Consider the following 25,158-nt stretch of genomic DNA (forward strand, 5'->3'; position numbering starts at 1 on the left):
ATAAAACTGTCAAAATGTCAAACCCAAAGTCCAATTATTATGGACGTTATCTAACATTAAGCGTTTCTGCTTCATTGAGGCAAAGGAAAAAGCTTAACGCAATTCAATGCACCTAAACAACGCTCAGTGATCACTAAATTTCTCTCATATATTGTTAAGCACATGAAACTATCAAAAAATCAAAACCAAAGTCCAATTATTATGGACGTTATATGACATTAAGTATATAGAGGCTGGCTATATGAAAAAACTTAATGGGGTTTAATGTACCTAAACAACGTTCGGTGATCACCAAATTTCTCTCTCATATTGCTCTTCATAAGCACATAAAACTATAAAAATATCGAACACAATATGAAAGAGAAATTTGTTGATCATTGATAAGGTACATTAAACCACGTTAAGCCTTTTTCTCGCCATAGGCGCTAATGAAGAAGAAAACGTTAATGTGAGATATCTTCTATAATCGTTGGATTTCGTTTTTTTTGACAGGCTTAAGTCTTCATGACAAGATATGGCCATGCGAAATTTGGTGATGATTCCTCGTTGTTTTCCTACCTTAAGCCACGTTAAGCTTTTTCACGTTAAGCATTTTTAGAATGTCCCCATCAGCGTTGTGTGACAAACAGTACTGAACTGAAGTCTCTCTGCCTTTTAGATTAAATATGGTAAATATAATTATGGTTTCATGGGTCTTTTTACTCCTACAGAAGTCTACAGTAGAAATATCACATGATTCAGTAAAAGAACCTGGGGTGACCGCAGCAAGGTCATCAATCAGTAACAAATGGTGATTCCGCCCAGATGACAACACAGCAGCAGCTGCGAAGAAAATAAGGTGAGATTTTCTCTTTTTTTTTTGTTAAATCTCTTGGACCTTTGATGTCAGATCCTATGTGAGCAGTTTTTTTGTAAATTTTAAGTGCAGAGGAATGATTCAGGATGATTGATTTTAAGCGGGTCTAAGTATGCCGTGATCACCTAGGGTTCCTGAGGAGCCCGGTTCCAGCCCCCAAAAGAAGACAGGTGGATCTAGGAGAGCGGGTTTCGAGTCCCACTGCTATATGAAGATGAACACTTTTTTTCTTTTTTCTCTTCGTCTTGACACAGTAAAGCTACCCTCTAAAAAAAAATGGGCGTGCAATGGCTTTGGTTTAGAGTCCATGGACTCCTTATGATGTCCTTAAAGCTACCAGCTAACTCATATATTGGGTTTAGATGGCTCCCTAGCAATCTCATAAAGATAGCTTAAAAGCTGCCTATCTGATCAAAGCAGCTTTTAAGATGTTAATTCTGATTGTAATATCAGCTTTGATCGTCATTCAGAGCTCTGTTCAAGCCATCATCTGGACATGTGAAGCCACCTCCTTTTTTCCCTCTATAACGACTGTCCTTATGGCCTGAGACTTTTATTTGATTTAAACCAAACCACAGGACGTGTCTGGTTGTCAGAGCATTTGAAAACTGTAATAATTTTTTATGCTGCATTTGTAATTATATCTCTTCCTCTTTGAGCGTCCCCTGTTTACAAGCCACCAATGCTCAGATCCCTGAAAGGTCCAGCATCTTCTTAATTTGTTCATTCCACATATTTCAATTTCATAAGATCTCCCAACTTCAGATAAATTAAGTTGCCATCCTTGGTTGCCATGTTGCCAGCTCCACATGATTTCAAAGCAAAGTCAGGCATGAATCACTGACTTTAACAGGAATGAGGTCAAATAACACCATGAGTACTCTTAATGCTATGTGTGTAAATCATCTGATAATTTAACACTGTATATCTTGCTGAGTGAAAGTTGTTGAACTAATTTTTTTGTGCCGGGGTTTTTGATATCTCAAACTGTATCCTTTTAACAGGATAAAGTGTGAAATATGTGTTTTTCCCTCTCCCTTCATATCGTGGCTACTATCTTTCCACAGAGTCAATGGCAGCGCCCTGTGGGCACCGTGTAAAGGCGGTGTCCTTGGCAGCATGGCCTCAGTAAATTGTCTCCACCTGAAATGTTTGTGATGTATGTTCTGTTATGGAGGTTGTACTGAAACAGCAATTTCCCTCTGGGATTATTAAAGTATATTTGATCTGATCTGAAAACATCTGAATTCTTGTTTTCTTTATTTTATGGTGAAACCTGCTCAGTCCAAGCTTTACTGTGAAGAGGACCTTTGAAGCCTGTGGACTGTGAGGTAATAACAAGAAGCAGCCAGCAGGGGGCAGCACACAATCATACATGGAGGCAGAAAACATGAGAACCTGGACATATTTTAGATTACATTGAAAAAGCAGATCAGATGATGTTTAGTAGTGAGATGCTGGACCAAACTTTAGAAAGAACTCATAGGCCCACATCAGCTGAGTCATTTTAATACTGATGAAATATTATGAATTTAAACAATGTTCAAGTAACCAGATGTGAAAACATCAAGATTTCAATGAAGTCTACTCCTCCTTGGCTTTTGGTTTATTTCAGTGATTTCATTGCAGCAACACAACCGGGCCTGAGTTTGTTATAAAAACATGTTCTGTCATTTTTATTTCAGCAGGTATGAAGACATTTTATGGAAGGGTTCTGGTCCGTTTTCCCTGCAGCGTTTTAGGTGGCATGATGGAACCGTCAGGGTATGTTTTAAACTGACCAGAGATCAGTGTCTGCAGACATGTAGGTCCACCGGTCTGTGGATAGGGAACCAAAACCGGTTCTGGCTCAGGGCCCCTATACTTCCTAAATCCAACCCTTGTGAGATGTAACAATAAAGGTTATAGAAGGAAATTTGATTTTACAAGTTTGTGTGGAGAAAATACATAAATGCTGAAAAATTTATTGGAAATTATCCTCAAAGAAAGACAGGTTTAAGAGGTTTTTAACAGTATCAAACAGTACATAAAGATAATTTGATTATTATATTGTTTGCATTTTTTTTTTTAAATTTTGGTGAAAAAATATTTAAATCTTAGAGATTTACCCAAATTGTTATATTTCTATCGTTATTAAAAGTCTGTCTTTGGGATATTTATCCACCAAAGAAGCAACAAAATGTTGTCTGTTGATTTATCAGGAGCACAACCAATCAGCTGGAATATCCAGAACCAGAATCCAGCTGATTGGTTGCATCATTAAAAGAGAGACTGCCACCAATGTTCTGTATCATTGGGTTTTATTTGTTGACTTGTGCTGTTAGCCTTACTGCTGCGTTTGATCATATTAATCACATGATTCTGTTTTAGCTGGCTCATCGTTTTATAGGGATTAAATTAACCGGTACTGGTTTGGTTCAAGTCACATTTCTCTGATGGGATCCAGTTTTTTATGTAAAAAGGGAATCATCCTCATAGTTTGAGGTTTTAGACCTGAACACCTTAGTACCAGACTATGGACAGGTCAGCTTTTATTGGTCTTTTCATCTCGTTTTCAGTTTTAATGAAACACTTTTCCTTCTGCCTTCAACAAGAGTGTCTGATATGATGGGCTAGAAAGAAGTGAGAGATCTCTGGCCTGATCACCTTTCAGAGCTCCTGGTTGACCCTCTGCTCATCAGAGACCGGCCCACCATGTATTTCTCTTTTAAATGTTGTGATTTAGAGTTTGTTGCTTCCTGCTGATGAGTTTTATGGCTAATCCATTTAGTTTCTGGGTCCCTTTAGGACAGGAAGGGTTGGCTGCAGTACTCTGCCTCCAGATGGACTGATGCACCCAGCAGACCTCTGCCAGCTTCACAAGCAGGTTCATGACTTTCTCCCTGCAAGAGCCTGGTAATAATGAGTGACACAATAACTGCTTAAACCTTTTATTATGCTGTCTGAAACCTCAACAGTGAATTAAACGTTACAGTACACATTCTGTTTTTCAAAGCAATATCCTCCTGATTCAAGGATTAAAATTCTGATTTAATAGTTCAGGTAATAGTAATTTGTCTGATATGTCTGGGAACAGTAAAACCTCTGAAACAATAAGACACTGAAGGATCTGAATCAAATTAAATTAAATCAGGACCTGATGGAACCAAGATAAACCCTGAGTAGTAGTTTCTCTCACCCGTTTCCTAAAGATAGAAGCACATAAACCAGCTTTAGCTTCAGAGGATAACAGAGCATCTTACACTAAACCCTAAAGATCTGCAGATTTTCTGCTGGTAAATGAGATATTCTAAGCAGACTCAGCCTCAGTCCTTCTAGATAGAAAATAGCTGGAGCTCAGCTGTGTTCCTGCTCCAGTTCTAAACTTCCTCCAGCCTGCGTTGAAACTCTGTAGCAGCTTTTAATCCCTCATGTTCAGGTTGTTGTTGTCTTCTTCTTTATAAGTCATGATGAACTCAACCACAACACAGTTTCAACAAAATCAATGATTATTCTCCATTAAAATATTTACCCTAGTAAAATAACTAATCTGAAAGCCCTTTAATCTCCCTTTAATTATCACCTGTAGCCCTAAAACACCCAGTCATTCATAAGAGATGAAAACATCAGCTCTGGACTCATGACAAAGATGACAGGTCTGTCCTCTCTTCCTCTCCAACAGAAGCTCGCTGCGGCTGTTTGAGTCAACCTCCACACATCCAGGCTCTGGATCAGAACCAATCAAACGTCTGCAGCCCGTCAGTCTGTCCAGGTCAAAATAACCTGAGAACACAACAGAACCAAAGTTTTACTGTTGTCTTTTCTCCAAAGCCAATCACCCAAACATCTCGTCTTTGCACCTTTTAACTTTGAGTATTTAACTCAGCACTGAACCTTGACCCTAGACTGCGGCACAAACATTTATCCTAATTAATTAGTTTAGAAGAATAATCTATAAACAATAGTTGACAATAACTCATTAGCTGGTGGGAAATCAAACAGACTTTAATAATGGGCTAGTTCTCATCTCCTGGGCCTAAGCTGCTGGTGTTGATGCTGTTTGTGTTTCATTATTTTTTCTCTTTGCAAGTGTTCATGCTTGCATTGTTTCAGTTTCCCCTTGGTGGCTGTTATTTTTATTTTATTTTTGTAGTAGCTGGTTGTTGGGTTTTAAACCTGTAGATTTTCTTTGATTCTCTTTCTGTTCCTCTGTCATGTTTGGTTTGTACCTGATACCTGAACAGCAATAAAATAAATCATCACGTTTTGGGTGTCAAGGGAGGATGTATAGGTATAAAGCCTCCTTTGGTCATGTTTGGCACAACTATGGAAGCTGGAGCAGCGTTCTGGTTGCCATGAAGCTGGACATGACAAAGGGGCAAAATCTCCTTATCTCACCACATTGGACATCTTTCCATTATTTTTTGTTTTTAACTAAGAATATTGAGCCACTATTTTACAGCAGTTAGTGCCTGTCTGGACTCTGGACACAAAACGGCACATAAACACAATGAGCTACATCTAGTGGAAGATTGAGCTGACCGAGCAGCCGACTAGCTGGGTGTCTCACATAGAAATGTTCTGTTATTTTGGGTCATTTTTTGTTTTGATGTGAGATGAGATGAGCCTTTTGTGGCAAAATAATTTATTTTCTGTGGTGTCTTTATGTTTTGTGATTTAATTACGAGAAAATCCTCTGAGCAAAAACGAGAGATGATCCTGAGACAGTGCAGGGGTCTGCTTTGCCTTCAGGAGATGATAGAGATACACACTGGCTTCTGTATATTCCCACTACTGCTTAGTGTTTCTAGAAGAAATAACTAAAGAAACCTCCACTCCACTAACAAAGTAGGTTTTGTCCTCCATAATTTGCCATATGTGCTAAAGTGGAGCTCTTTTACCACACAGCTCAAAATGCCTGTTTTGAAATACTCATCTTTGTATTAACCAATAAGTATAAATGTGTTTTCATTTTATTAGGCGCCTGCCATAGCATTTGCAATGAGGAGACAGTGCTGTGCTGTACTCTTTCGGGTAGAAAGAAAGCCTCAAAAAAACCTCCAAATTACCATTTTCAACGCTGTACTGTGTCGTCATGCTTTCACCTACAAACACCGTTTAACTTGCAGTTTGTAGATATATCTGTGAACTACTCAGAAGTGAAAACGGAATGTGGATATCTTTTATCGTCTCTTCACAGTTACTCCTCTAAGCTCATGTCCAAAAATCAGCGAAATCATCGTTTACAATGAAAGTCAATGACGGAATTCTCCAACCGCTAGAGTAGATGACGGAATTCTCCAACCGCTAGAGTGGCTCACTCTAGCTTTTTTAAAGATTTCAAAACTCCGAACAACTTGACCTTACTCGCTCAATTTTCACTCTACGTAGACAAATTATACATCAAAACGTAGGTATTTTTGTCAGGATTCGGGAAATGTAACCCTCATTGGTGTGGCATTTATAGATTTTTCGCAAATCACCTCAGAGCGACACAAACCCGAAACCTCCCCCATTCATTTTCTATGGAGCGGTTTTGAAAATTTTTCGCATCATCGCTACTCCTAAACCGTTTTATGTACAGACATGAGACTTTCACACATGAATGTCCCAACCCTTCTGGCACTCACAAAAAAGGAATTTTGTGGATAACTGTTACGGTTTTTCCGTAGGAACAATTTGTTCGGGAGTAGCGAATGTGGAAAATCCTAAAAACGCTTTGGAGCTGCATTTTCCCACATCATCCACTTTTTTACATCATCGCTGTGCCTACACCGATTCTTGTACAAACATAAAATTGAGCACCATAGTCCTCAAAAGCCTGCTGATACTCACGGTGAAAGAATTATTATGATATCTCTTATAACTTTTTGAGCTACAGCGATTTGTTCGGGGCCGTGTTTAGAGGATTTCTAAAAATCTAAAAAAATCTCCTATATATCATAATTTTCTACGCTTTTATTAAACTTTTTCCAGCAAAAAACGATAGCTTGTCTTTTTCCCCTATCCGTTACGAACTAAACGCAGAAAAAAATTACGTCTCTACCATTTACGGATCAGGAGATATGAAGCGTTGTTCGAGGCAAAGTTCTCCATTATAATCCAATAGGCAGACTCTGACACAAAGTGTCTGCACTTCTGTAGATGGGCCAGCTGCAGGTGTGTGAGTGAGTTTCCATGACGACAGAACTCTGAGGGCCAGAGGGAGAAGCTCCATTGAGATAGAATGGCAACTTTCGACGCTCACTGCAGTTGCTGTGATTAATGTAGAAATCTGAAATTCGCACAGTCACTTCCCCTTGACATTTTTAAATTTTCAAGTGACTTTCTAGCCTCGTGAGACCATTCTGATCTCGCGAGCTTTCAAGGTTTCACTCGCAGATCAGTCTGGCTACTCTCCGTTAAAGAAAATTTGGAGCCGTTCACCAAACGAACGTCCAATCAGCGTTGGCTTTGAGGCGGGTTGAGGTGTGACGCAACAAGAAGCGCGACAGTTCAGTCTAATGAACATGGCGGCTTCAGCCGACGAAACTAGCGTTAGCGTGGCTATCGAGCAAGTTTTATCGGAATTACAGAGTATTTCTCTGCTGAGCTAACGAGCCTTTACCTGCAGCAGCAAGAGTAGCTTGGCTTGTGGTTGTGTTTTCGTCGTCGCGACGACGAAGCATGTTGACGAGTCATATGCTTCGTTGATCTGATTGGTTTATTTGGCCCGTCTATCACCAACATAGGCCAATCAGCTAACCAGTATTTTCGCCCCTTCCCAAAATTACTTCAACGGAAGGTTTCCAGATGGATATGCGGAGCAAATCTATCTGGCGGAGTCAGGTAAGTGACTTTCAGCCATGTGTGACTTTTCTGGCCCATTTTGTATTTCACATGCTTTCCTATTGGGCCTTTGCTTCCAACAGGACCTGGCATGATGCCCAGACACGACCCAATTGGCCAATACAGCACCACCCACCTGTGGGAAATGGCGCTACTGACCATTTCGGTCAAATGTTGAGTTCTGCGCCCAGATGTGGTGAGGCTGAGTTGCTAAAGGAGGCCAATCTGACCCATGAACTTTGGTCACGTTTGGTGACATTAAGTATTGGCACCCCTTTTTGAGACACTTCCCAGTACAGGATTTGGACCAAACTGACAGAGTACAATTACCCGGTGATACTGTACACAACCATGCTAGCGGCTAACGGTTAGCATGTTGCTAACCGGAAGTAGCTCTAGTAAGCTTGTACAAACTTCTGCTTTACAGATTTGGTGAATTTTAGGATTTTCTCCCTTTTTAGGCACTTCTCAGTACAGGATTTTAACCAAACTAACAGAGTAACATCACCCGGTGATACTGAACACAACCATGCTAGCAGCTAACTGTTAGCATGTTGCTAACCAGAAGTAGCTTTAGGAAGGTCCTACCAACTTCTGCTTAGCCAGGGTTCTTCTGCCTTTACAGACAGAGAGGGCTGCAGCTGTCAGTGAGTCTCCATGACAACGCTGCTAGCAAGAGGCTCCTAGGAGGTCCATTGACTTAACATGGCACCTTTCAACGGCTGCTGTGAGGGCTGTGAAGGCCGTAGGAACTTCCTGTTACTTCCTGGTAGTATTTTTGATGGTACAGTATGCACCAAGAGGCAGGCGCCTTGCTAAATTTCTTCAGAATTTTTTCTAGTTAGTGCCTGGACTGTTTGTGTTGTGGTGAAAGCAAATGCTAGAAGTCCTCAATATTAAAAATGTAGTTAAATGTAATTTAATCTAAAATTATAGTCCATTGTGAATGAGTGGTGCTGCTATAAATGTCGTACAGCCACTGGGAGAGAGGTTTAAAAGGCTGAATATGCTTCTTTGTTGCTTTATTTTCTCAGTTCTGACTCTCCATATAACAGCACGTGAAAAGGACTAATTATGAGAACCTGCAGTAGCAGGGCTGAGTGTTACCTAGGTGGTCCAGGCCATGCTGATGAAGGCAGAAGCTCCAGGTCTGGACCTGACTGATCTGTGTCTCCGAGCTCCGTCACACGTCTGCAAGATAAAGACAGAGTCCATTCTCTATACTAAGGCTGCTGACAGCAATCTGTGGAAATTTTGTCTCATTTACTTTTGTAAATTATTTTATTAACTAAAAACAGTCACAGATTCAGGTTTGGAGAAAATATCTGTCATGCTGTGTTTGACATCAAGTCTTACCGGGATGCAGACATTCCCCTGTTTGACACACAGCTGCAGTTTACAGTGCAGGTAGACTTCAGCAGAGCTCCCAGAGAACTGGAACATGTTGAAGGAGAAGAAGTTGGAGGTTCCCTCTCCGTTTTTCTCCACCTTCACCGTCTGGTCCTCAGAGTTTGGACAGCTGCTCACAAACATCCAGACCAATTATCTTGGTGCTCAGATCAGAGCGACTGGAAAGATTGTTCATGGTTAAATATCAGGGAACAGCCTCACGCGTTCTTGATCAGGTAATATCTACGTCCAGCAGTGGGGGACGCTCGGTCTGTCGCCCAGCAGGAGTCGGTTACCACAGCAACCAGGTCTTCATTCAGGCCCTCCGTGTCCAGCTCCACCCAGATCTTCTGGTTCAGCCGTACCTCGGTGTTCAAATCCACAGCTTGTGTCCGGCCGGCGTCCATGAAGGCCTTCATGGTCAGAGAGTAATTCCAAGGTCCGGATGAGATGACATGAACCACAGCGCTACAGAGGATGCACACAGGGGGCATGAGTCCTGGTACAAACCCATGGTTTCTGATGTTTTTAAGGAAATTTGAACTTTTCACTTTTAATATTTTATTGCTGTAAAACAGCCAGGCATAAAAACAAGCTCTGTTTTCTCACAACATACTCCATATCTTAGGATTTTAATCAAAAATGTGACTGGTAACTATATTTAAAACCTGTATTCAAGGTAAAATACGTAGTTCATCACCTGTTTCACATGATCTCAAAGATCATCTAAAGAAAAGCTCAGGAGTTCCTGAACGTTGCCTCAAAGCCCTGGAGCTTCAGTTTCACTCTCATCTCAAAGGCACAGAATCTTAGCCTACGTTCACACTGCAGGTCCTGATGCTCAGTTCTGATTTTTTGCTAAAATCTGATTCTTTTTTTTTTAGGTGGCCGTTCATACTACTGTTTAAAGCGACATCCTACCGCTGTCTGAACGGTTAAAGACCGTAAAGTGATAACAGAAGAAGACGTCACACAGCAGTGCACTGTTTGTGTAAGTTATGGTGAAGGCAATCTAGAAGCTTTCTATAAAGTTTTGTTAAAAAAAACAAACTTAAAGACGCGGACACCAGCCAACATCTCTCGTTGTTATTATTAGAAAGCAATGGGAGCCAACAATATTAAGACCACTTCATAAGACGAATAAAGGTATGAAGAATCGGCGCAGCTATTATCAGCCATTAACTTTAATGCTACGCTAACTGCTATTAGTGAGTGTGGACGTGTAGTAAAAGACAGAGTGACGTGAAAGACGGATAAAATGTGACAAGAGCGTTAAGACAGTGGACACTTCGAAAGCATCCGATACGTATCCGAATCAATACAACAAATGAAAATGGGCCAAATCTGATTTTTTTGGAGGGGAAAAGATCGAAATTGTGCCGTTCACACTGGCGTAAAAAAGACGGATATGGGCAAAAGATCGTATTGCAGTGTGAACGTAGCCTTAGTCTTCACTTAAGCCTCACTTAAGCCAACAGAGAGCCACACCTGAAACCGTGGGTTCTGCCTTCATCTGCTCCAATCACAGCTACTGAGAGGACCTGTCAGTCTAGTATCTGCTATTTCACGTCCTGCTGTTGTCACAGGTGTCCAGGTCGTCCAGGAAGACTCACCTCCAAATGCTGAAGAAGTCTTAATATGACATTGACCTGAATCGCAGAGAGATTCACCTGGACTCATTTACATCAATCTGTCGTCTTTTCTAGGTTAGGAAAAGTTTTACTGACATCTTCTCAGCTTGATTCTCTGTGGTTTCATCAAGCCTGTATGGGAGTTCGGGTCATTTTGACCTTTTTTCCCTGGCTCTCGCCGATGGGAGCAGGAGGAAACATCTGTTTAACTGGACGGTTCCAAAATATGTCAAGTAGCGGAATTAATCGCTCTGTTGTTGTACTTTTCGTGATAAACACTTCCCAGAATTTAAGCCCTGTTGCCAATTGACGTCAATAGCGTGTAACGCACACACACCAATGGAGACACACAGACACTTGTGTTTAACGCACACACATTATGAGCCTTTAAAGTGACGACCATTGTATTTGAATGTCAGAATTCGCTCCGGAAACCCGTTTTGTACGTTTCTAGGCATAATAAAGACGAATTCTCGTTGTTAAGACAAAGGAACGCCATTTTCTCTGAGTCTTTCTTTCTTTTTATAAGGTTAATAGTTAAGTAATTCTCCCACACCTGAAACCACAAACAAGTTTACCTGTTGATGATTCAAAGTAAAGTCAGCAACCAGAGCACCCACCTGTCTTTGATTCTGAAAGCCACAGTCTCTGTGTCCGGCAGGGTCTCTATGCAGGAAAAGTCGATGTAGACCTGGTCTTGGCGAGTAATGCCGTCAGAAGAGAGGTTCTGTGTCATGATGGTGTTCCTGTAGATGGTTTGGCTGTTGCTGGTCTGAAAAAAGAAACATTGAAGGTGCATAGGCACATTATTTGACTTTTTCTCTCTGGTTGCACACAAAGTTTTTAGGAAAGATTATCACGTCCTGCTGGCGTATTAGTTAATATTTTGTTGTTTTACGCTTTGTTTTTGCTCAGTAGGTTAGTAAAAAAGTCTTTCATGTTTATTTATAATAAAACAGAGGTAGGACACTGCACATGTGCAGCAGGAGATAAACAGAGAAGCAGCTAACAGCTTTTAGCCTCTTCCAGTGAACTGAAGGTAAACGTCCTTATTAATAGGGTAGTTCATTGTTATGGTTTTGATGCGGGTTTTTCGCGCATGCGCGCCGGACTGGTAGGCAAAAGGCGAAAACAATGGCGGACGCAAACAGAGAAACCGACGAGTTCTCCACGTATTTTTCTTCTTTAGATAACGTATCACAAGATCGTTTTAAGAGTAAGTTGATGGTTGATATCGGGACATAGGCTCCAGCAACCCCCGCGACGCCATGAGGGATTAAGCGGTCAGAAAATGGATGGATGTTCAGACATGTTTCTGTAACAGCAGAAAGCGGCGTTGGACACAGACCGGGTCTCAGCAGAGGAAGACCCGCCCGGTAGGATAAAAAAACATTGTTCACTACAGATTATTTTGGTGTTTTTGTCTTGTTAAAATGGGTGGGGGTGTCGGCGACATTGCAGCGTAAACACAGACATACTAGCGCCCGTGAACGGGCGGAGGGGAGGTGGCGATCGCTACACGGGCCGGAGAAGCGGCCCGTGTAGTGTTTACGCAGTCGCCACTGTCTGAAGCAGCCGTTCACGGGCTGCTGCTGCCGCTTCTCCGGCCCGTGTAGCGATCACCACCTCCCCTCAGCCGCTATTTAAGTAGAACAATGACTAGAGCAGAATTAAGTTGTATTTACCGGAGATGAAGTGTAGACTGCAAATTCTGTCGTAGTATGATGGCTCCCCCAGTCCATTGGGAGGGTCTGCCTGCGCTCTTTTCATTGAAAATATCCATTTCTTTCTTCGTACTTCCTCCATCGGTAAACAACAGAAACGTACATCCGACAATTTGGAATGCCTCTGTGTGCAACCGGGAGCACAACAAGTCGTAGGCATTGTTTAGATTCCAAAAATAAACGAACTAAAAGTACACTCTAACTCATCCGTTTTGTCATGTAGTAGACAAGAACAGTACTGTTTTTTGCCTACCAGCGGGATCCGGATGTAGCGCTGACGTCACATGTGACGTCACGGGTGAACTACCCTATACAGTGATTATAGTTATTGCAATGCTCTTCTTGGCCTTTACAGTTTAAGGTATAAACAAAGTTCTAAATAGAGCGATTGATCGGTTCTTACCCTGAGGCTGTGTCCCTGTTTCTGTTTATGAGCAGGATTTTTATTTGATGTTCTGATATGAGGCTCTTAGAGTTGCTGTATATCGGTTTATTTAATTAATAAAGGTTGGTCTTTGATCACACCAAGCTGCCCCTTTAACTTGAGACGTTTTAAAGGTTCATGATCGGTTCTGCATTATTTATTATTGATTTATTAGCCACCATATGGCTTTCTGAAAGTTCTGCGGTACTGCCAGTGGATGGCGCCACCTCTGTTTATATCTGCTCATCGCTGGTTATTTTTAGGCTCATAAAGGATCAAAACACTATTTGGACAGACAATTGGAATATATAGCTTTATTTTATCATAATCCGCTGGATTTTAGTATAGGCATATAATGGCTGTATACCTTTAAGAATTCAGCGCCACATTGGATATCTGAGTGGACTAAGCAAAGATCTGGAGGAGAGAACCCACCGTGACCTCCGTCCCACAGAGGTTGGTGCTGTTGAAGCTGAAAGTCACCATGTGGGTCCGCTCATCTATCTGACCTTTGCAGGTCGGCTCTTTGAGCTGCAAGGCAGAGTAGTCGAGGCCTTCGTCCTCCAGGAGACAACCCACCAGAGTGAGAGAAGCAGAGTTCTGGCTGCAGATGGCTGGATCACCTGAAGGTTACAGTGTTGGTGAGGAAAACTTCAGTTAGAGGGTTTCCTCCAACCAGTCAGACCTGGTCTCATGTTGTCACAGACGTCGTACCGAAAGACTTGATCTCTCTGTACTTGGAGGCAAAAATGGCCTGACAGAAGCAGCGACTTTCTCCACCAGCACTCTTCTCTCCACAGAACTCATGATCGCTGCAGGTCCTGTCCTGGCAGAAGGCCCCAGGGGGCGCTGCAGAGCAACACTCTGATATGTTATTGTGAAAAGCAGCAGGAGGGTTCTTCAGAACGGATGGAGGGAGTCAGGTCTTACAGCACTCAGCCTTGGACCTCCAGTCCTCCAGTGTGCCGTTGCTCTCCAGGCTGCAGGCTCTGGCGTAGGCCTCCAGGAACTGACACCTGAGGCCGTCCAGATCAGGATAGCTGCACAAAGTGTGTGTGCAGGCGGTGATGAAGGGCTCTGGGTCGATGTGACAAGAGGAGAAGGGTGCCTCCTTCAGGAGGTTACAGCTGCTCCTCATGCAGAAAGAAACAACAGGGAGATAATAAATGATCAATAAGTTGATTTACCTGCTACCAGGGCTGACGTCACATGGTGTTAAAGGTGTAACATGTAGTTGACCACAGAGATCAGAGAGAAACAGACGTTTCTGGTCCATCTGCTCACCGTTCAGTCATCTTGGTGCAGTCGATGGTGCTGTCGTTACTATCGGAGTACTGCATCTCACAGCTAGGGGGCGACACACAAGGTCAGGACTGATTCCTGAGTAAATCTGTAGTCTGTTCATCCAGCAGCAGCAGCAGCAGGACTTACCTAGTGGAGCTGTCCTCAGAGAGCCTCTCCTCACTCACAGAGCTGCTGGAGCTTCCACACAGACCCAGCAGAGACTGTCCAGCAGATCCTGGACAGGTTCAGGACACAATGAGAGTCCAGTCAGCGTCAACTGGAGGAACACAGCTGACCCAAGGACTGCAGAGTTTACAGCCATCATGACCCAAACTCTGCTGACGAGCTGTACCTTCCAGGTGGATCAGTGCAGAGGAGCCGTCAAAGAAGACAGAAGCGGTGAAGTTGGACAGCGACACCTTGGCGGTGACTCCAGTTTGGTCCTTAGAGAGCTTCACACCGCCAACCGTCTGAACCGAGCTGTTGAGGGTCAGCGGCGAGTCGTCCAGCTGAGAGACAGAGTGGAGGAAACATTTAAACCCATAAACTGACTGTTTCCATGACAACAACCTCTGGGAGTTTGACACCAGAGACAGCGTCAGGATCAAACTGCTCCCTGATTGATGAGCTGCGTCTGCAGGAGGCTCACCAGAACCCTGCCTCCTTGTTTCAGGTGAATGTGAGCGCCCGGCCCGTCCAGGCGCAGCGTCACGCTGTCCAGGAAGCTCACGTCTCTACGCCGCCGCTCCTGGAAGCGGGCCAGAACCTGGAATCCTGGGACCGATGGGATCCTCAGCAGGGAGTAGGAACAGCGATCCTTCACAGAGCTCTGCTGGCCCTGGAAGCCGATGACAGCGGGACCCGTCACAGTACAGCTGGAGCCCAACGGGGAGCCAGAGGAGCAGCTGGTGGAGGCAGGAGGAACACGGGAGGTCTCTCAGTGAATGAGAAGATGACTAGAAGGTCAATTTATATTGGTAATACAGTTTAAACATCTGATACGCTCATTCAATAATGATTAATCCAACAATTTCAGCCCTTATAGTGTGTTAATTTTATAGTACTGGCCTAATTCCGCTTCGCTCTGAAGGCCCATTTTTACCCCGGTTTAAGATTTGACAGTAAATGAGAAAAAACATTGATCAGAGATAAACATTGTAATATGCATATTTAATTCATTAGGAATTACAACGGAGACAGAATTTTACATTACCATTTTGTTGTATTCCTTACCAGCTGACATCCTGGAGATGTAAAAAGTTCTGTCTAACTTTCCCTAATCTGAATACATCTTTTAAAGGCTGCGTCCCTCCCATGCTTGGGAGGAGTGTGATCTGCTCTTACAGCAAAGAGACCCCTCTACTCTGCAAAGGGTCAAGCCAAGTGACCTACCCCCTGCCATGCAACCCATGCATGTTATCTTACCCAGCAACAGAGGAGAGACATACCTTAAGCCTGGGAGGTTTGTCTGTTATTCTCCATACAACTGCCTGATTAATATAACAACTAAGATATTTTCCTCAACAAGTACCACATGAGGCATCAGCTTTTACAACCGATTCCTTCCTTTTTCTGGTTAAATCTCCTCTAATCATCACTTTGAAAGTTTTTTCTTCAGGTTTTTTGTGCTGTGCATCTGGAAGGACTTTTCCTGTTATTTCTGGTTCAGATATTGGTTGAATTTCTGTTGAAAGCATCAGCGCACAGACACGTGTCCTAAAAAGATCCAAACGTTCCAGTTTTTGTGGAGCTGAGTCAGTTGTGTGGGAACAATGAGGCCCACAAACCTGTCTCAGCTCTTCTGTCAGGACAAACGGGCCAAAATTCTAGTAAATCATTGAGAGAAGCTTGTGGAAGTAGACATACAAACATGATAATACGCATTAATTAAATCACGTCTCTTCAGTAAAAATAATATATATTTTAAAATGTACTCCTTCTACCCACAAAATTTACATATTTATGTTTTAAAGTGGAACCAAAGTCAAATTCCCTGTTTGTGTCACAAACTCGGCCAGTAAAGCTGATTCTGTCATGTTCTGGTAGTGGTTGTCGTAGGACCCAAATGCAGAGAGACAAAGCAGGGAGCCGTTATGGACAAGTTTATTGAAAAGCCAAAAACTTTTCTAGAAACACTAGAGAAACGCACGAGCAAAAACAAAAACGTAGACCAGGGGTCCGTTCTTCGTACGTTGCTTAAAACATCCGAGATCAAATGAGATATCCAAGATGATTTCATCCGGCTAATCCTGATCCGGCTAATTGGGTTCTTTGAACACACCTGTTGTTTATGATTAGTATGGCTGGATTGAGTTATCTGAGATAACTGCGCGTTCATGCGTTTGTTTAAAAGGGGAAATGTATCGATAGTAGAAACATTGATCAGCAACGCTGCTATTGGCTGTTCAGCATGGCCAAAGAACGCCCACAGTTTTTCTCTCAAGCAGAACACGAGCTTTTAATGGAAGGTTATGCCGAATTTGAGTCATTAATTAAAACGACAGGGAACACCTCAAAGTCTGCTAAAGCCAGGAGAGAGGGCTGTAGTCACAAAAAGGTATAACAAGTTACTGGAAGATTACAAGCAATACTGAATTAAAGAGTTTTAAACAATTTCAAGATAACTATAATCTGGAAAATGGGATTTCTTTAGATACCTTCAGCTAAGATACAATTACAATAAAAATATAACATTTTTTGAGAAGGATGATAAAGGTATACTTAAAATCTTATTAGATTCCAGCAACGGAAGACCTCCCAAAAAATAAATAAAATAAAAATATCCAAACTATACTCATGTCTACAAACCGAGAGAAAATGTAATACAACATATCTTAAGGTCAAATGGGAAAAAGAAGCTCAAATAAAAATAACTGATGGATGTTTGGTTAAATATTTGTAATTCTGTGATCCACACGTCAAGTTGTGACCTATGGGGCGTTTTTTTGTTACACCTAACATTAAAAGTAAACATTGTAACGACACTGAGAAGGCAAAATGTTGGAGGAACTGTGGGAATGTGTCTGCAGGACGTATTCATGTCTTCTGGGAATGAACTAAGATCACCCCCTACTGGTCAGGCGTCTTAAAAGATTCATCAGAACTTAACACCAACTGTATAAGTAATGTAATTTTTAAATTAATATTCAACTGCTCCTGTCAAACTAGTTGCTGTGTAATTTTTGTTGAAGGGGGGTCCAATTGTTCAATGTATGACAAAAATAAAGTATTAAAAAAAAATGACAGGGAACCCTCAAAGTCTGCTAAAGCCAGGAGAGAGGGCTGCAAAAACTAGCAGACAAATTAATGCGCAAGTACTATCCACGGTACAGGTTTCTATCACTTTCTACAGTATGTATTTTTGCATTTTAATAATTTTATATTTACTTTGTTCTTTTATGTCAGAGCCTCCACGGGACCCACTAGAACATGGGGACAAGTAAAAGTGAAGTACAAGAATATTCTACAAAAAAAAAAAAAAAAAAGAATATTCTACAAAATGGTAGCCTTTAGTGTTTTTTTCTTTAGTGTTTTTTCTTTCCACTGTCGCTTCATGCTTGCTCAGTATGAGGGATTGCAGCAAAGCCATGTACAATGCAGACGACTCTCCCTGTAGCTCTACGGTTCCCCAGGAGTGAATGCTGCTTGTTGGGACTTTGATGCAATCAACTGGTTTCCTTATATATGACATTTTTGACCAATCTGTATAATATGATTGATTTTGACTTTGTAAAGTGCCTCGAGCTGACATGTTTCATGAATTGCCGCTATATAAATAAAATTAAATTGAACTGAATTGAATTTAATTATTATACTGTATTTAAAAAAGCCACTTTAAAATGTTTGTCTGTTTATAACAGCCACCAAGAAAAATCTCTCTACAATTACACTGCCGCGCTGCGCTAAAGGATCCTGTCTATTGCGCAATACGCGATTAATTAAAAAAACTGCAAATTATTCTTGCACCTTCCGCAACAGGTTGCTGTCGTAAAAATGGACATGGCTACGACAGACTTCCCTATCTCCTCCGTTTATAAAGCTGCGATCTAATCCTGTTTACATGAAATAAGCCTGCTCTCGAGCAGGCTTAAGCTGGCGCACATGTTGCTATGACAACAAGTCCAAGATGAGTTTCGAAGAACGAAATGATCCAAGATCATGCCAAATCAAATCCAGCTAACTGAGTTAGCGACGTACGAAGAACGGGCCCCTGGGGTTTAAACAAAGACGCGATCAGTCAAGGTGACTGGAACCAACAGTAGAACCCAGCAGAGAGAGGAAAAGTGGGAGGAGCTTAAATATTGGGAGGAAAGGAGCTGGAATAATGGCAGGAGTTAATTGACTGATTGATGGAAGGTGTGGAAAAGGAAGGAAGGAAAACTGAGGAGAGAGAGAACAACAAAGGAACCAGAAAAACAATCTAAGTGTAACTGAGGAAAACTAGACACTAAATACTAAAACCAAGAACTGTGACACCCATGACAGATTCTGAGTAATAATAGAGATTTGAATTAAACCCCTTCATTTAAGGAAAGACTTGCAGGTTGGAACCACATGGGGCCGTCTACAGTTCATACTCCCTCCCTGAAATAACAATAATACAGAGCTGTCATATTTACACGCCGTTGCCTTGACAACGCTCCAGAGGCCCACAGCTGGATTTCTGGAGGACGCCAACATCAGAACAGGTGAGATTGACACAGGTTTCAGGATTAGAGCTCACCGTGTCGCCTGGTTTATAAACGACACCTGAGAAAAGAAGGAAGATCCGTCTGAGCTGAAAAGGTCACAGATTTCATTATCTTTCATTTTCTCTGTGACAAAAAATAAAGTGAAATTAGAATTAAACAGAATCAGGAAGTTTTTTTCATTTGAGTTGAGAGCTTCACCAACCCGAGTGTCTGCAGCCAGTCAGGTCTGCAAATGCTGCAAAAATTCCATAAGGGATCGATGGATTCATTGACTCGACTTTGACACCGTCCACCAGAACCTCAACCTGCCATAAAACAAGCAGAGTTAGAACAAGCATCTTGTCCTGATGACAGAAATCAGACGGGCTGAACAGAACCTAGAAAATCCTCATCCACTGAGATTTTATGTCTCGCTCACACTTTAATAACAGTTCCTTACCAATTTATTCGAGGTGGATGAGAGCACAGCTAGACCAGTTTTTGATCCAAAGTTGGCAACATTATATGAATTCTGTAAGAAGAACACTGTCAGCACGTTTTAATCTTTGACAAAAACTTCCCAAAAATACTTTTATTGTATCCAACAGAATATATTAGAATAACAATAGTGGTCTGTAGTTATTTTTCCATTATCTTTAGTGTTTAAATTTTCTTTGAGTGATTAATAAACAGCAAGCAGACTTGGCTTCATGATGAAAAACTCACCGTATCAGTATTTATGGAAACAGAGCATTCCATGGTGTTGTTAATGGTTGGCAGATTCAGATGGATCAGTTGTTCTACTTCAGAATCCTTCCCACCAGTTAAAATGTCAAACCCTGCGCCCTCCTCCTTTGGTCCAACCACACAGCTGCCTTTGTTCTGAGGGTCGTAGAATCCGTTGAAACAGATCACAAAGTTTTCACTTGTGAAATTCACCTGAAGAGTCAAGAACAGAAAACACAGCCCAGCATTAACGTTTATATGAAAGAATAATTTTCTGTAATTCTCTCTACCTGAACATCAGTTTATTAAACACATCAGGTCTGAGAGGTCAATGCTGCTTGTTGAAGATCCCAGAAAAACATCAAGACTCATGTTGCTGTTTTACTTTCACACAGAAATGACGATAAACTGAGTTGAATCAAATCTGGACTCTGCTCAGGAATGATTGAGTCGTGTTAAAGTAAAATCTGACAACTGCACCATCACAGAGCGCTTGTTGGTGTTGTAGCCAGAAGGTTCAAATCCCTGTCTGCTTCTGTCTGGAAGGACTTTTAATGTTCTCCCCCTGATGAATGGGTTCTCTCCAGGTACTCCTGGTTCCTCCCACCATCAGAAAACATCACTGTTGGGTTAATTGGTCTCTCTTAATTGGCTTTAGGAGTTACATGGTTGTTCATCCTGTGTGTGTAGCTGATGTCCTGAGATGGACTGGTGATCTGTCCAGGATGTAACCACCCCCATGGACTGATGGACGGACAGCACTGCTGGGAAGATTTATTTCATTACAATAATTTAGCTTTAACACTTGCAGCTTCCATACAGTGAACCAACAATATAGGTGTGACTGAGTGGATTCAGTGGCAAAGGATCAACTTTTGACTTTATTCATCCTTTAGTTAATTAAACAGGCCCAGACTCAAATCTTCTATCTATCCAGAGAAATTCTTAAAATCCTCTAGAATAATCAGCAAGTGCTGCGAGGAAAACATGAGTTTACATAAAATTACCATTTTCTCTGGCTATCCCTGAACTGTAACATCCAGGTTTTCATTCATCATGTGAAACTTCAGCTAACTGACCTGAGCTTAAAGGAGGTTGGAAGAAAAATAATAAACCAAATCCACCTGTGGTCCATTATTCCTGACCCTCTGCAGCAGCAGGATAAAACTCAGGGAACCGAGCCTTACTTCACTGCCAAACGAGAGCTGCTAAGCTGTTCTTGGACCTCAGTGGTTCTGACAATCCTGACAATGATGGTCCCCATGGGGACATCTGAAGACCCAGCTGTGGTCTGCTGGAAAGGAGACTTGGTGGCCATCACTCTCCTGGCTCTGGTCTGTCAACGTCTCTGGCTTTGACCCTCTTGGACTGCTGAACCAAACTGTAGCAGATTAAAAACAATCTTTCTGGATATGCTGGGTTCTGGTCTCTATTACTGGAGGAAGATGATGAATCAAACAGAGCTGTTGTCATGTTCTCCAGGTGTTTGGGTTGCTCTTGTTTCTGTTTTCTCCATTTTCCTGAAGTTTGTGTTCTCTAAGGTACTGCATTAGTTTATTCTTTATGTTTAGTTTATTAGTTTATTCTATTTATCTGTATTCTTATACATTTGGAGATGTTTCTGGGTTCTGGCTTGGTGCTGGTTCTGTGTCCCTCAGTCTGACTGTCTTCCTCCTCTTCAGTCTGTATTAACCAGCCAGAAATTACTTTATATCCTTTCAATCCATTTTGTTCCCATGTGAGAGACAGGCATGATCCATAACAGAGATGATGCAGTGTTCTCCTTCAAGGTCACCAACGAGCATTAAGACCAGATACTAGTAGTATTCACTATAAACATTCACTATCCTGAACACAGCTAAACAAATCCTAAAGACTTCCGAGACATTTTGTTAATAACAGCAGGATCCTCTGTGGGAGAAAACATCCTTTCAGCTCAACTTATTATAATTAAGTCATATTTCTTAGCGTCTATAATGCTACAGCAGTAATTACATTTCCCCATAGGGTCAGGTTGTTCTGGGTCTCTTTTTAAACCCAAAAGAGGAAACAACCATTTGAGAACCGTGTTTAACTTACTGAGGTTATCTTTGTCTGAATTTAAGTTACACCACGCTACTCACATAGAGACGTTGGTACTTCTGTCCAAAATACGTGATGGGACACGAGCTGATGTTGAACTCTGAGGAAACGGTAAACTGTTGAGCAGCACCTGAAGACAAAGAGACCCATGAGAGAAGTGACATAAAGTCTGTCACCAACCTGTTATCACATCAACTTGTTTCTTCCATCAGAACTTCAAACAGTCCTGTTTATTCAACAAAAGTCATGTTGTTAACGTTCATAAACTGTTCTGAAGATTCAGTCGGGACATTTTGTTCAGTTTAGACATACACAAAGGCTTCAGATATGTTTGTCACACATTTCTAATAATGAGGCCATCAGAGATCACAGCCTTCATGTGTGTACCTGCCAGCGCCACCACAGCAAACAGGTAGAAGAGGAGGCGGAGCATGTTGGCGGAGGCCAGTCAGCTGACACGGAGCTGGAAGACAGAAACATCATCAACTTTTTGCTCTCTCTCTTTTTCTTCATAGTAGGTACACCTGGTCTGATGTTCTGTTAACTGTGACATCATCCAGAGAAGACGGCTCACCCGCTACTACCATCTAATGTAGAACAGATTACTAGATCAATGTGTGCTTCTGTGCTTTTTTGTCTCTCTTGTTGTGTCTCTGTTCTGTCTTCTGTAACCCCAGTCGGTCGAGGCAGATGACCGTTCATACTGAGCCCGGTTCTGCCGGAGGTTTTCCTTCCCGTTAATGGGGAGTTTTTCTTCCCACTGTCGCTTCATGCTTGCTCAGTATGAGGGATTGCAGCAAAGCCATGGACAATGCAGATGACTCTTCCTGTGGCTCTACGCTTCCCCAGGAGTGAATGCTGCTTGTCGGGACTTTGATGCAATCAACTGGTTTCCTTATATAGGACATTTTTGACCAATCTGTATAATCTGACCCAATCTGTATAATATGATTGAACTTGATTTTGTAAAGTGCCTTGAGATGACATGTTTCATGATTTGGCGCTATATAAATAAAATTGAATTGAATTGACCATTTTAATTCACCCACAGGATAACTCAGCAGAAAGGTTTCTCAGAGGACAGATACACCCAAGGGATGGCTGTGGCTCAGTGGATAGAGCAGTTATCTCACAATCAGAAGGCTGTGGGTTTGATTCCCTGTCACATGGCGATGTGCCCCAGGGCACTTAAGGCACTCAACCCCAGGTTGCCTACTGCATATCAGTGTGTGAATGTGTGTGTTAGTGAGAGTGATTGGGTTAATGTGGTTATAGAGTAAACCGCTTTGTGTGGTGAGTATGACTGGAAAAACGCTATTTATCTGTCCATTTACACTTTGAACGAGTAATAGTGATCATTAATTACTTAAAATTAAAAAAATAAACATTTTTAGGTGTTGTTATGTTAGATGAATCAGAATGGATCCCATGAGCTCCCATGAGAAGCTGGCTTATCTGTCTCTGGCTGTTAGAAAAACAGAAGCTAGTGATGGTTTGGTATGTACATTTTTCCTTTAGTAACAATTTCTACTAACAAAATTAACATTTCTTAGTGTCAGCAGGAATGACTTTCACATCAAAGAAAAGTTGTTTTTTTGCACTTTTGTTCTTCAGGTCATGCTTTAGTTATTTCCTGATAATTATTATTCTCACCCGTTTTTGATTGTTTTAGATTCTGTTTTTTCATTTTATAGATATTACTCCTTGCTCAAAGTTATCTCTTTGATGTTGTTTCCTTTCTAAAGGAACCCACCAATAGAGCAGCTGGTGCCATTAATTCTGTTTATTTTTCTGTTAACATAGAAAGCTCTTGTGGTCTGGTGGGTTTGTATTTCCTGTGTCCAATTCCTAGTCAGTTAGGACAGCCAGCTGCTCACACTGAGCCTGGTTCTGCTGGAGGTTTCTTCCTGTTGAAAGGGAGTTGTTCCTCACCACTGTCACCACTTGCATTCCAGGGTTTCCTCTAGGAATGTTATAAACCATGGCATTTTTTTAAAGGGGGGTTACATCACAATCTGTTTTTCTTTTTGTTTTGTTTATTTGAGGGGGAGGTTGGCATCATCTTATTTGCGCATTTTTCATAAATTTGGGACCCAGGCGGTAAGAGAGCTTTTACCAAGACAAAACAGTTTTTAAAATTGCGATTAAATGTCTTTGAAACTGCTAATTACCTTAATAAAGTAATTTATGAATTTTAATACATTGCCTGAAGCCACACTACACAAAACAAACTGTACGTAAAAAAGACAGTTATCACAAAGTGAATGAGGTGAATAAGTGACTGAAGCTGTGTGTCAATCAAATTCAGGGAATTACTTTAGTGGAACAGTTTCAGACACAAAAAAAGACTACTGTGTGTGCCTGTGAGACAGAGCTGAGGGAGGGAGGAATACAAATTCACCATTAAAACAAAAGAAGTCACTAGAAATCGTTGCTGCTTGTCACTTTTTGAAAAAAATTGCTAGAGGTGTCTGAAAAGTCGTTATAGCAACAAAGACGCTAAATGGGCAAAACACTGGACTGTCCTCGCTGGTTTTTCTGCCCTCCTGAGCATAGGAGGCGGAGCCATAGACATTATATACGAGTAGACTGTTGCAGCACAGAAAATACAGCTGCCATCTTGGGGCGGTCGACCTGCTACCCTATCCTGCTGGTTTAAACCGAACAGACGAAGGATGCCTCAGCACTGTGCGTCATATTTTTTGTTTCAACTTTTGACATCAGGGCTTGAGGGATAACTTTTCACAACTAAGATGAACTAAGATGATATGTTTGGGGACAAAATCCCCAATAATAAAAATAAAATGATAATTTATATGATGTTCAGTTCTATCTATCCATCCATCCATCCATCCATCCATCTTCTTCCGCTTATCCGGGATCGGGTTGCGGGGGTAGCAGCTTCAGTAGGGAGGCCCAGACGTCCCTCTCTCCAGCCACTTGGGCCAGCTCCTCAGGAGGAATCCCAAGGCGTTCCCAGGCCAGCAGAGAGACATAGTCCCTCCAGCGTGTCCTGGGTCTTCCCCTGGGCCTCCTCCCGGTTGGTGCCCCGAACACCTCACCAGGGAGGCGTCCAGGAGGCATCCTGACCAGATGCCCGAGCCACCCCAACTGGCTCCTCTCGACGTGGAGGAGCAGCGGCTCTACTCTGAGTCCTCCCCGGATGACTGAGCTCCTCACCCTCTCTAAGGGAGAGCCCAGACACACTACGGAGAAAACTCATTTCAGCCGCTTGTATCCGGGATCTCGTTCTTTCGGTCACGACCCAAAGCTCGTGACCATAGATGAGGGTAGGAACGTAGATCGACCGGTAAATCAAGGGCTTTGCCTTTTGGCTCAGCTCTCTCTTCACCACAACGGATCGGTACAGCGCCCGCTTCACAGCAGACACTGCACCAATCCGCCTGTCGATCTCCCGCTCCATCTTCCCCTCATTCGTGAACAAGACCCCAAGATACTTGAACTCCTCCACTAGGGGCAGGACATCCTCCCCAACCCGGAGAAGGCACTCTATCCTTTTCCGGTTCAAGACCATGGTCTCGGATTTGGAGGCACTGATTTTCAT

At 42.1% G+C, this 25,158-nt stretch overlaps 1 protein-coding gene across 1 annotated transcript; it reads right to left on the reverse strand.

Annotated features, from left to right (window-relative positions):
- Nucleotides 1-3,770: 3,770 nt before the first annotated feature.
- Nucleotides 3,771-19,075, reverse strand: LOC105923669 (IgGFc-binding protein). The gene is made up of 14 exons (XM_036133959.1): nucleotides 19,009-19,075; nucleotides 18,735-18,864; nucleotides 14,765-15,020; nucleotides 14,468-14,624; nucleotides 14,263-14,350; nucleotides 14,116-14,178; nucleotides 13,762-13,958; nucleotides 13,546-13,680; nucleotides 13,267-13,454; nucleotides 11,304-11,455; nucleotides 9,275-9,520; nucleotides 9,020-9,182; nucleotides 8,771-8,854; nucleotides 3,771-4,618 (listed from the first exon to the last, which is right to left on the reverse strand). Exons 1-13 carry the CDS (start codon nucleotides 19,073-19,075, stop codon nucleotides 8,771-8,773), a joined length of 1,926 nt encoding a protein of 641 aa, XP_035989852.1. The 3' UTR covers nucleotides 3,771-4,618.
- Between the last annotated feature and the right edge of the window lie 6,083 nt (nucleotides 19,076-25,158).

The sequence above is a fragment of the Fundulus heteroclitus genome, unplaced genomic scaffold (assembly GCF_011125445.2).
Source record: "Fundulus heteroclitus isolate FHET01 unplaced genomic scaffold, MU-UCD_Fhet_4.1 scaffold_71, whole genome shotgun sequence".
Lineage (NCBI taxonomy): Eukaryota > Metazoa > Chordata > Actinopteri > Cyprinodontiformes > Fundulidae > Fundulus > Fundulus heteroclitus.

Excerpts from the sequence above, each read along its gene's own strand:
- LOC105923669 (XM_036133959.1), bottom strand. The coding sequence starts at position 19,075 with ATGAATCCATCGATCCCTTATGGAATTTTTGCAGCATTTGCAGACCTG. Across the intron at positions 14,351-14,467 it reads TGCACTGATCCACCTGGAAG|GATCTGCTGGACAGTCTCTG; the intron begins GTACAGCTCGTC and ends GAACCTGTCCAG. Across the intron at positions 13,959-14,115 it reads TGCACCAAGATGACTGAACG|CTGTAACCTCCTGAAGGAGG; the intron begins GTGAGCAGATGG and ends CATGAGGAGCAG.